Genomic DNA, 12,168 nt, shown 5'->3' on the forward strand with positions numbered 1-12,168 from the left:
TAAAATATTACATGAAGCAGAAGCATAAAATCCACACTCCAATAACGGATGATCTGGAGTCACAAATGTGTAATGGATTGAACCGATGGTCGTGGTCAATAATCTAGCATAGCAAATCCATGACACAGGAGGAATATTACCTGACCCCATAATGTACCTGGATCCACCACCTTGTTGATCTAAGTGGGCCAATTCATTTCTCAGCTGAGACCTGCCAAATAAGGGCAAAACAATCAATCAACGACACCCTGGTCCACTCCTCTATCACCCCCAACACCCCTTCCCCTGGCACCTTCCCGTGCAAGCGCAGGAGATGCAACACATGCCCTTATACCTCCCCCCTTCCCACTGTCCAGGGCCCCAAACACCCTTTCCAAGTGAAACAGCGATTTACTTGTACTTCTTGCAATTTAGTATGCGGTCTCCTCTACATTGGGGAGACCAAACGCAGATTGGGTGAGCACTTTGCGGAACACCTCCGTTCAGTCCGTAAGGGGGACCCTAAGCTTCCGGTCGCCTGTCACTAATTCTCCGCTTCACTCCCACTCAGACCTCACCGTCCTCGGCCTATTACATTGTTCCACTGAAGCTCAACGTAAGCTCGAGGAACAGCACCTCATCTTTCGATGAGGCACTTTACAGCCTTCTGGACTCAACATAGAGTTCAACAATTTCAGATCATAACCTCGGCCCTATCATATATATATTTTTTTATTTATCCACACTTTTTGTCTGTGCCTTCTGTTTTTTTTTAATTCATTGATGGGATGTGGGCGTCGCTGGCTAGGCCTGCATTTAGTGCCCATCCCTAATTGCCCTTGAGAAGATGGTGGTGAGCTGCCTTCTTGAACCGCTGCAGTCCATATGGTGTAGGTACACCCACAATGCGGTTAGGAAGGGAGTTCCAGGATTTTGGCCCAGCGACAGTGAAGGAACGGCGATACAGGTCCAAGTCAGGATGGTGTGTGGCTTGGAGGGGAACTTGTAGGTGGTGATGTTCCCATGCGTCTGCTGCCCTTGGCCTTCCAAGTGGTAGAGGTCACGGGTTTGGAAGGTGCTGTTGAAGGAGCTTTGGCGAGTTGCTGCAGTGCATCTTGTAGATGGTACACACTGCAGCCACAGTGCGCTGGTGGTGGATGGAGTGCCAATCAAGCGGGCTGCTTTATCCTGAATGGTGTCGAACTTCTTGAGTGTTGTTGGGAGCTGCACTCATCCAGGCAAGTGGAGAGTATTCCATCACACTCCTGACTTGTGCCTTGTAGATGGTGGAAAGGCTTTGGGGAGTCAGGAGGCGAGACACTCGCCGCAGAATTCCCAGCCTCTCTCCCACATGGCAGCTGTCTTTCATTCTGCCAGTGCAATTTACACTTCATCTAGAGCCATCCTTTGTTTCTTAACCTGTCCCATTACCATCTCCTTTTTCCTTGACTATCTCTTAATGTCTCTTAACCTCTCCTGCCTTCTATCCTATCACAGACCTTCCCTTTTGTTCTTTCATCCCCTCCCCTCTTTCTGAGCTCCCACGCTTGCTTAAAAATCTGTTCCATTTCCTGCTTTTTTCCAGTTCTGACGAAAGGTCATCGACCTGAAACGTTAACTCTGTTTCTCTCTTCACAGATGCTGCCTGGCCTGCTGAGTATCTCCAGCATTTTCTGTTTTTATTTCAGATTTCCAGCATCTGCAGTATTTTTTAAAATCAAATTAACTACGTAATAGCTTAGGGTTCCCATCAGAAGTAGTTACATTATTGCAAGTCCTGTTTGGAACACGCAGCTGTGAAGCGTGCCCATAGATGTAAAAATAAAAATATTTTAAAAATGGATAAATTATTATTTTTTTTTTTTTTAAATGTCGTATTCCATTCCCGCACCGCCCCCACCCCCGCCTCCACAACAACACTATGGCTCGGAACATGCGGTGGGTAATAACGGCGAACTAACAGCATTCGTTGTTATGACCCCTTTGAAACTTTGTGTGTATAGATGCGCATGCGCTACATCCTGAAGTTGTGGTCTTTCATTCACTGCTCCAACACTGGCTGCGCTGCGCCCGCCTCCCCCCACCTCACCCCCGCATAGCCGGAAATCGGTGTAATCTGTGAAATCAGTGAAACCGACGAAAACTTGGGCTTCTCCGCGGGAATATCGCTGTTAAAATACCCCATATAACAAATACCAGCTGCAGAATATTTTAACAGGTCAGTGAAACCTTGTATTTTAAAATTGGCTTTTGAAAAAGAAATCTTGTTCTGTTTAATGCACCCAGTACAAACAGACTGTACTACTGATCAGATAGCTGGTGAAAAAGTTCTCAAGGCCCACGGAGCTCTTGCAAATCATCCATTATTTCATAATCCATCAATCCTTATCACACAAATGTTGTACATTTTCTTCTGGAATCATAATTGGGGCATGAGGTTTTAGCTTAAAGGATGACAAATGTAACTGCTATAGCCCTTTGGAATGAAAATTACATTAATTCATTTAACCCCATAAATCAGGTGCTCTGCACAATTGTGGCGTGTCAAATTTCTCCATTATGATAAAAATGTAAATTTTTAAGCAACTTTAAATGTTTTTTTAAAAGCTTGTTCATATTTATTTCAGGTTTACCTTTTTTTCCCCCCCACGGGAGAGCCCCAATCTTTGTTTTGCACTTTAACAGTTTAAAAAAAGTCTGAATAAAAGCAGCTTCTTCCCTGTCTGAGAATTCTGTATTGTGATTGGCTGCTTAGACAGCTTGTTGGCGTCACCGCAGCTCGCAGTAGGGATTCCCACTATACTACACACAAATCACTCGACAAAGCCAAACTTCTCGCCATAAATCGCGAGATCTTTGTGGGTAGCTTTCTTCGGGGCCAGCGGCGAACGTCTTTCCTTCGCCGCTGACTGCAAATTCCGAGCCTATGTAACGTAACCTGATATATTTTTTTTTTTTTTTTTTAAATAAATGGCCACGCTATGCAACTTAATGCTGCTGTACTTTGGTGAGGAATCTCTCACAAGGGATTCCTTCAGCAAAGCACAATCAGGCAACTGAGAAGTTTGAAGAAATTAGGACTTGCTATCAGTGATGACATCCAGGCTTTCAGAGTGCCATACTTTCGGCAGACACCGGGAAGGAGGCAGCAATGCAGCAGGGACAGGGCGGAGAGAGACAGCAGGCGGTTATGAAGCATATTTCTGCAGTGAGTTGGGCTTGCCAGGATTCTGTGATTTCCAATCGCAAAAGAAACCCCTATGTTCATCAGCTCTTTTTGCGATTGCTGAAAGTTTTATGCAAGGGCCTTCATCATAGATCTATTTGTCGAATTCATTTGTTGAATAGGCTCAACTGCACTGGAGGAAAGCAAGACTTTTCAACTTGCACCCGTATTCCCAGATCTAGTGCAAAGCAAAGCTTCCCCCACATCACTGACAACATGCCCAGTCTCCCAAACTGTTTTTCATTTGGCAAACTGGAAACACACCCTTACGGTATCGGAGTGAGACACATATATTAATGCCTAGTCTACAGATGGTGCGGTGACCTCGTATGCAAACTGGGAACTGGATTGAAGCCATCCAAATTCAATTTTCTTCTAATTCTTAAATGGGAAATAGCGAGCCGACACACTTCCTTTCAATTTGAATTCATGTTCGTGACTTGAAGCTTGAAGGACAATTTGTCTTAATTAACTGTACCAGCCATTCCTCACATATTGTCAGTCTAACCCTTACCTCAAGTATGGGATCTCAGCGAGTGCTATCTGCAGTTTGGCCTCTTTGGTACGAGCATTGCAACGGAAGATGTGAAGGACGACGGAGTACCTGTCAAACACTTTAACTCCCCAGGCAGATTCCAACTCTTTCTAAAATACAGTAGAAGGAAATATTTTACTTATTTCCCTTTTACACAGAGTAGAGCCAACACAATGAAATGTTGAACAGGCATGATGGGGACAAGTGGCCTCCTTCTGTGCTGTATGATTCTATGATAACACTGGAACAAAGAATGCTGAACACTTTTGAAACTAAACCTAATGCCAAATGAAACCGATCGGAAGACAGACTAAAAGCTCCAGCTCGAAAAAAACACTTCAAACTTTTATTTTTTATGAATGGTTTTATAATCCATTTTTATTCTGCACGGAGTTCACAAAATCTAAGCAATGGTTTGTCACAACACAAAGATAAGTAACATAACACCAGCAAAAGGAAACTTATGTTATTAATCAAAATGCTGCTGGATGTCCAAAAAAATGTGCAGCAGCACAAAGCTTCGAAAAACATATACAGTCGTGCAGTTTATTAGACGGCTGTCTTGCTTTAAGATATTGAATTGAATATACGCCCAGGATTTAATCCGTTTTACATTATTTCTTTAAAAGAAACATATTTTCCTTTTTCGTTTCCCTCCAATTTTCTCCTGAAGGCACCAGGTCATTCTGGTATACAGTTCCTTTGCTGGCAATGTGCAAGCCCAGCCAGTGAGAACATTGACAGGCTATTTGACCTTGGGGTGCATCACATCTAAGCCTGATCATGTCCTCGCCTGATGGCCACACAACGTGCGCTTTTCAGAGGCCTGGGATTGCTGGATAACAATCAGAAGCAGGAATCCTATCTGACTTTAAGGCCAGCTGTGGCAACCCAACTACTTCCATGGCTGTGGTCAGCACAGAATGGAGGTCAAACATAGGATATTCTGATCTGTATGATTCAGTATCACACCAGACCGGGTCTTTACCACTAATCGCAAATTATTTTTTCATGAACGTGCAGTAATAATATTCTGAGTATTAATACTTTTGTGTGGTGAAGTAGGGCTTTAGAGCTCTACTATAATTAAAGGGTTAAGAATGGGTCTCAGGAACTAAATGAGCTAATAAGTCTTTTTTGCAGAAGTACGCCTTTTGCAGAGGTAAGCTGTCTTAAGTTGCTGAACTGACAGTTGGGATAACGCTAAGAATGACATGTTGATTTCACAGTAGTGTTAGAATGATTAACTGCGGCTAGCTGTGTAACTTGGAGATAATTGCAACTAGTCGAACCATTGAACCACAAGAGGCCTAGAGGGGCAGATAAGCAGAACAATGAGTCAGGAGTCGTCTTCTTAGAAAAATGTACAATGTTGGTGAAACCCCACCTGGCATAAACAGAATGTTATAGTTGCAGCAACAGCTTGCGGTGATAACGATCATATGCTTTTCCGGTAATGAAGGCGGTATCTTGATGTCACGCTTTGGTAGGTGGCGTTAATGTAAGCTCTGCTTTATTTTACATAACCAATCAGTAAATGTGCACCGGGGCGAAACCCAATCAAATTGCCAAGATGGATCATGCACGAGGCTAATCATGCACCTATATTTTGTATAAAAGACTGCTTAAAACTTTGTATCAGCGGAGAGAAGCTTGGCTAGACAGATAGCAGGTTGTCTCCCCACCGGTGCGAATAAAGACTGCTTGAATCTTCGAACACAGACCAGGTGTCGAGTGTTTATTTCAAATACTCCACTTCAGGGGCACCATGCATCTGAAACATGAAGCTCATCGACCCTCGATATCCATACTTACAGTCCCTCCTGGTACAATAATACCCCCAAAACGGTGCAGAAAATTACAAAATAACAGGAACCGAGGAGTGGCTTAAAGCACCTTTCTAATCTCTGCCGCCCCAGGTCACTTTATGAACTGTTTGAGCTTCACTCCTGTGGTTTGCAATTTAACCACTTGATTAAATTACTGCCCTCCTCCTTGTTTCAACATTGCCATCAATTAATCTGTATATTCTGCAATACAATGTGATCAACTTTTACTTTACATTATACACTCTGCTCACGTGAAACTTCTTTACCTCGGATAATGCAGACAGTCTTTCAACATTCATAAACACTGCAGTAATCTGTGGCAGCCCTTTCACTTTTTCTGCAAAACAGTTATATTTAAATTACTTACAATTACATTACAACAGTGACTACACTTGAAATAGCACTTAATTGGCTGCAAAGTGCTTTGGAACATCCTGAGATTGTGAAAGGCATTATATAAATGCAAGACTTTTTTTTTTACTGCAACAAAGCATTGCCAAAATAGCTTGATCCACTCACAGTACATCATTTCTAATGTGCATAATTGTACCAACAACCCAGTGTTCCAATGTGTCTCTCATAAGTACTGTGTGACAAAACTAGTGACTTCATAAAATACATTTTTCCCCAAACTTTAAAAAAAAAAATGCACTCTAATATGGTGGATTAAGACATTTAATGAACAATTTCTTAACTACTGGGAAATACAGCATTAAGGTACAACTACGTATAGATAACCATTTTAAATTATTCCGTCAAAATATATAATTTAGAATCATGTAGATTTTGGTTGAACATTTTGTCATTAAGTCAAGTTACCTGTAAGAGTTTGGAAATTGCCCTTGCCAAAAATGAATTTGTTGTCTGGACTTTTTGTAGAAAGAATAATTTGATCAACAACACGCCAGTTGGGCAGTGTGTTTACAAGAGCAACTGCTTCAGCCATCTGAAGTTCACCTTGTGAAGAAAGGAAAGAATTGAGACACCAATTAATATAATCTCAAGGTGGAGAGCAATTATACAGCACACAATAGCCTGCTGATTTAGCCTTCCTCGTTATAAAAAAATAAATCAAAAACCAATCCATACTGCATGAGGCAAGAAAGTCTACAGTTGTGAAGTAGTGGGAAAGAAGGAATTTCAGTAGTAAATTGTGCGATGAGTCTTAATTTCAACACAGTGCTGATTGTTGCACGTCTCCAATAACACAGCCACGATCAGGCATAAACTCTGTGGTACACTGCACTGCAGCACAGAATCACTGAACGTTACAATACAGGAAACTTTGTGCTATCCGGCACCGAGCTGTTACCGTCCCATCAAAACTGCCGGACAAACCAGCGCTAATGTTGAAACATACGGAGATTTTGAGCTCCGTATCTGGTAACAAACCCTGTTGCAGCTTCTAAACAGTCGGCCGTACCTTGCAAGCGTCTCTGTAGCTTAGCAACAGCTTCAGCGAGACCTTGCAGAGCCTGACTGGTGGGGGAAAAAAAAGCAACGAAAAGAAAAAAAACCTAACGAAACGGCTCCTGATTTTTGCCGGTGGCTCGAGCATTCCGGACAGTTAACCTCCGGATAAACCAAAGTTTCCTGTAGTAAAATACTGCAGATGCTGGAAATCTGAAATAACAGAAAATGCTGGAAGCACTCAGCAGGCCAGGCAGCATCTGTGGAGAGAGAAACAGAGTTAACGTTTCAGGTCTGGGACCCTTCATCAGAACTGGAAAAGGCTGGAGATGTAACAGATGTTAAGCAGGTGCAGAAGCAGGGAAAGCGGGAGGGGAGGGGAGGGAGGAACATTTGGTGCTAGGGTAAGAGGCAGGAGAGATTAAATGTTGCAAATGGGGATGGCAGAATCATAAACAACCTGAAAAATGGGGGCAGGGGTTATAGTCTGAAATTGTTGAACTCAATGTTGAGTCCAGAAGGTTGTAAAGTGCCTAATCGAAAGATGAGGTGCTGTTCCTCGAGCTTACATTGAGCTTCATTGGAACAGTGCAAGAGGCCGAGGACAGAGAGATCAGAGTGGGAGTGGAGCGGAGAATTAAAGTGACAGGTGACCGGAAGCTCGGGATCACCCTTACGGTCTGTGCCAGTGTTCTTCTCTGCATGAGCCACCTGGTTTAAGTCCACTCTCCTGCTCACTCCACGTATATCCTTTAATATTTCTCTTTTACAAGTAACTATCTAAAATTTCCTTTAAAAATAATTTATGGACCCTGTTTCTGTACTCTGCTCCAAAAGTAGTTTCTGGTTAAAAAAGAAATTTCACATTTTAGCCACCCTCTGTGTAAAGAAATATTTTCTAACCTCCCCTGTAATTCTTTTGTGATTGTCTTAAGTTTGTGCCCTCTCATTACTGTCTCACCAACCAGTGAAAACAACCTAACACTATTTATCTTATAATCCTTCATAATCTTGAAGACCTCGAACATTCTTTACCTTTACAGCTCTAGTGAAAAATGGTCTTTCTTTGCGACCTCTTTTCACCTCCTTCCACTTTGCCTCATGCCAGGCGATTCCAATATTCTATGCAAATCATATATTTTATTCCACTATCATTTGTAGGTGTACAGATAAAATTACTACTCTGTAAGTATGTCCTTTTTCAGTTTTTCTGTTCTTATTTCTAATAAATATTTAAAACCAACCACTAAATTTTAAGTAAAATAAATAATATAAATTATAATCTGAACCACTGCAGCCTTCAATCCTATAGATAAATGTGAGGCGATACATTCTGGTAGGAAGAATAAGGAGGCCACATACTCCTTGGAAAATAAGCATCTAAATGGGGTACAGGAGCAGAGGGATCTGGGGGTACAGATACATAAATCACTAAAAGAAGCAACACAGGTTAATAAGGCCATTAAAAAAAACATACAAAGCACTGGGGTTCATTTCTAGAGGGATGGAATTGAAAAGCAGAGAAGTTATGTTCAACTTGTATAGAACCGTGGTTAGACCACACTTGGACTAACGTGAACAGTTCTGGTCTCCATATTAAAAAAAGGATATAGAGACACTGGAGAAGGTGCAAAAAAGGTTTACTAAAATGATACCGGAACTGAGAAGTTAGACCTATCAGGAAAGATTGAACAGGCTGGGTGTTTTTTCTCTGGAAAACAGAAGACTGAGGTGTGACCTGATAGAGGTCTTTAAGATTATGAAAGGATTAGAAAGGCTAGACCCAGAGAAGATGTTTCCACTTGCAAGGGAGACCAGAACTAAGGAGCGTAAATATAAGATAGTCACTAATAAATCCAAAAGGGAATTCAGGAGAAACGTCTTTACCCAGAGTGGTTAGAACGTGGAACTCGCTACCACAAGGAATAGCTGAAGTGACTAGCATAGATGCATTTAAGGGAAAACTAGATACAATGCTGTTGTAAACACCAGAGGATAACCAGAGGGGCATTTTTAGTACAGAGCCAAAGGTTGATGCTGGGTCAAGTTTTCGGGGTGGGAGGTGCTGTAAACGAAAGGTTATCGACCTGAAACATTAATTCTTTCTCTCTCCATAGATGCTGCCTGACTTGCTGAGTATTTCCAGCATTTTTTTGTTTTTATTTCAGATTTCCAGCATCCGCAGTATTTTGCTTTTGTAGGATATGATGATATGATGGGGTTAGATAAAGAAGGGTGGGGGGAGGAAACACCGGCATGGACCTGTGGGGCCAAATGGCCTGTTTCTGTGCTGTAAATACCATGTACTATAGAATCATGGAAACTTACAGCACAGAAGGAGGCCATTTGGCCGATCGGCTCCGTGCCGGATGAAAAAGAGCCACCCAGCCTAATCCCACTTTCCAGCTCTTGGATATGCACCTGCGAGGCCTCAGACCAAGTACTTTTTAAATGTGGTGAGGGTTTCTGCCTCTACCACCATTTCAGACACTGAGTTCCAGACCCCCACCACCATCTGGGAGCAAAGATTTCTCAACTCCCCTCTAATCCTTCTACCAATTACTTTAAATCTAAGCCCCCCTGGTTATTGACCTTTCTGCTAAGGTAAATAGGCCTTCACTATTCACTCTATCTAAGCCCCTATGTATTAGTTGTTCTTATACAACATTGAAACATGTTTTGCATTAGTTAATAACAACTTTACCTGTTGTGAGATACTGTTTCTTTCCTCCCCACTTTACATCTGGATGAACAATAAATACTCTATGACCTCCTTCAGGAACAGCAGATATTTGTTCTTGAAACAGTTCTTCAAATTCAGCATCTTCTACTTCGCATTCATCCTCCAGCATCACCTCATCATCCTCCACACTTTGCTTTCCACTTCTTGAGGACTTCCTCGTGATGGTACTTTTTCTGCCTTTTGAATGACATTTACTTGTGGCAAAACACCGAATGTGGTGGCAAGATAAGTTTCCAGGATACTGACTTTTCCCTAAATTATCAGTAACGTTTCTGCTCTTAAGAGACAGTTTGGGGTGGAAACACAGTAAGTCTGGTATCTTTGTACCAACTGTTGTTGATAAACATGTTTTCTGAGGCTGGAACTTTTTCAGGTGATGTAGTAAAAATATTTTCGATATATTCCTCAGCAACCCCATACCGGACACCAGGGTTACATTACAACAGTGACTACACTTAAGAAAAAAGTACTTAATTGGCTGTAAAGCACTTTAAGACGTCCTGAGGTTGTGAAAGGCGCTATATAAATGCAAGTCTTTCTTTTTTAAAGTCAGTTGTATTCATGATATAAAAACAGAAAATGCTGGCGATACTCAGCAGGTCAGGCAGCATCTGTGAAAAGAGAAACAGAGTTAACGTTTCAGGTCGATGGCCTTTCTGACCAGAAACTGGATGGCTAATAGGACGGTTAAAAACACATTCATGCAACACCTTCCAACTGACCCTCGCACACACAGTTACCTCCCCTTACTCAAGTTTGCCGGTATATTTTTGCAGTAGCAGAATAAAATATCAGTGGGGCCTGAAAACAGACCCTGGCAAATCTAGCTGGGTCTGGACCCTCATAAAATGTCCCCTGAGCTTCCCCGATGGCGTTTCTTTCCCAAATCCAATCCCCAACCCCGATTTTCCCCTCACTCAAAGACTCTTACAGGCACGAAACTTGGTTTATTTCTAAACATTTCAGAAACTCCCACATTACAACAACAAAACATACTTCATTGGCTGTAAAGCGCTTTTTGAGACGTCCTTTCTTTTAACTACAAACCATCCACATTGAATTCCCTTTTCTTTTTGTTTCCCCACCGGAAGGATTACAGTGCAACATGCAAATTTGTCCCTTTTTAGGGGGGGACATTTGCCGGATACATTTTTTAAATTTTAAATGTCGTCTTGATACATTTAGTTTAATCATAAAGGTTTTTTTTTAATGATAAAACATTATTTTAGTCGGTCAATCAAAAGAGCCGGGTGGCGGCGTGACCCGGCGGCCGGTGTGGCAGGGATTGGGGTCCGGGCGCGGTTGTCCTGGTAACGATGGCAGCCGTGGGGCGGACGGAGCCGCTGCGCCAGCCCTGCACCTACCAGCGGCGCTTCCGAGGTAGGGGAGGCCCAGCTCGACCATTGGCAATAATTAACATGATTATTGAGGGGAAAAAAAAACCCGAGCAATGCCATATATTTATATTTAATTAATACCACCCCTGCACCCATCGACAGCTCATTCAGAGGTGGGAGACGCCCAATGTAATAATTAATTATGTAAAAGTAAAGGGGGGAAAAATTCGGTATCGCCCCGTTTGGGGCGCCATTACTGGCGGTGCGCAAAGTTTAGCGCCTGGCGCTAATTCTTGCCTCCGACGGCAAACTTGGCTTTTATCGCCCCTGGAGGTGATTGGAGTGCTAAATCAGGCGCTTCACACCTGTCTTAAGGCGCAAAGGCTGAGGAGCGAGGCGCTACCTCAGAGCGCTGGTGAAGCAAGGAAGGGCAAATCAAAATAAACCTGCAAAGTGCTGCTCAGTACTCAAAACTCCTCCACACAGCGTTGAACCTCTCCAGAAGTCTCTCTCTCAGAATGTGTGGTGCAAAAATGTCACTGACAAAAAAAGGCAGGAAGTGGTCGCCTTTAAATAGCACTCCCCCCAGTCCCTTTCTGACAGAAAAACGCTCCCCTCAACCTGTCGTTGCTAGCGGCAGGTGGTAAGGCAGGGGGCGCCACTCAATATCTGGTCCAGGGCGCTAACGGGGCGTTGCGCACTCGACTGACGTCATAATCTGCCGGTGCAGGAGACCGTGGCGGTAGTGTTTAGCGCCGCCACAAAATGTCTAGTTAATTTCGCTAGCGGCACAAACATCGCCACGCCCGGGCGCTAGTTGCTTTGCGCCCCAATTGGCACCCTCTTAAGGCGCTAATGGGAGGCGCAAACAACTGAGTTTTCCCCCCCAAGGACTTGCATTTCTATAGCGCCTTTCACGTCCCCAAAGCGCTTTACAGCCAATCAAGTACTTAAAAAAAAATTATAGTCTCTGTTGTAATTGTAGGAAAGGTGGCAGCCAATTTGCGCACAGCAAGCTCCCGCAAACAGCAATGTGATCATGACCGGATAATCAGTGTTTTTTTTTAGTGATATTGGTTGAGGGATAAATATTGGCCAGGATGTGCCAC

The 12,168-nt window shown here is 42.9% G+C and overlaps 2 protein-coding genes across 5 annotated transcripts in view; one reads left to right on the forward strand and one right to left on the reverse strand.

Moving 5' to 3' along the window:
• The window catches only part of gtpbp6 (GTP binding protein 6), a 24,895-nt gene extending 13,323 nt beyond the window's left edge, over window positions 1-11,572 (reverse strand). Inside the window, exons 1-6 of one of the 4 annotated variants that reach the window (XR_015079810.1) lie at window positions 10,719-11,051; window positions 9,684-10,333; window positions 6,389-6,526; window positions 5,836-5,906; window positions 3,720-3,850; window positions 141-211 (exon numbers count right to left, since the gene is read on the reverse strand). Coding sequence is in view for 3 of the 4 variants with exons in the window: in XM_085999591.1 (XP_085855717.1) it covers window positions 141-211; window positions 3,720-3,850; window positions 5,836-5,906; window positions 6,389-6,526; window positions 9,684-10,140 (868 nt within the window). In the remaining variant the exon portion in view is untranslated. Of the gene's footprint in view, window positions 1-140; window positions 212-3,719; window positions 3,851-5,835; window positions 5,907-6,388; window positions 6,527-9,683; window positions 10,334-10,472; window positions 10,566-10,718; window positions 11,052-11,505 lie in introns of those variants that run through there. The other 3 variants (XM_085999591.1, XM_085999589.1, XM_085999590.1) reach the window with 3 other exon arrangements.
• Window positions 11,008-12,168, forward strand: part of LOC147112074 (uncharacterized) — a 21,054-nt gene continuing 19,893 nt past the window's right edge. The window contains exon 1 of the mRNA XM_085999594.1: window positions 11,008-11,102. Within this exon, the coding sequence (XP_085855720.1) occupies window positions 11,039-11,102 (64 nt within the window). The 5' untranslated portion in view covers window positions 11,008-11,038. The remainder of the gene's footprint in view (window positions 11,103-12,168) is intronic.

The sequence above is a fragment of the Somniosus microcephalus genome, chromosome 10, assembly GCF_052327205.1.
Source record: "Somniosus microcephalus isolate GS21.2 chromosome 10, FLI_Smic_1.0, whole genome shotgun sequence".
Taxonomy (NCBI): domain Eukaryota; kingdom Metazoa; phylum Chordata; class Chondrichthyes; order Squaliformes; family Somniosidae; genus Somniosus; species Somniosus microcephalus.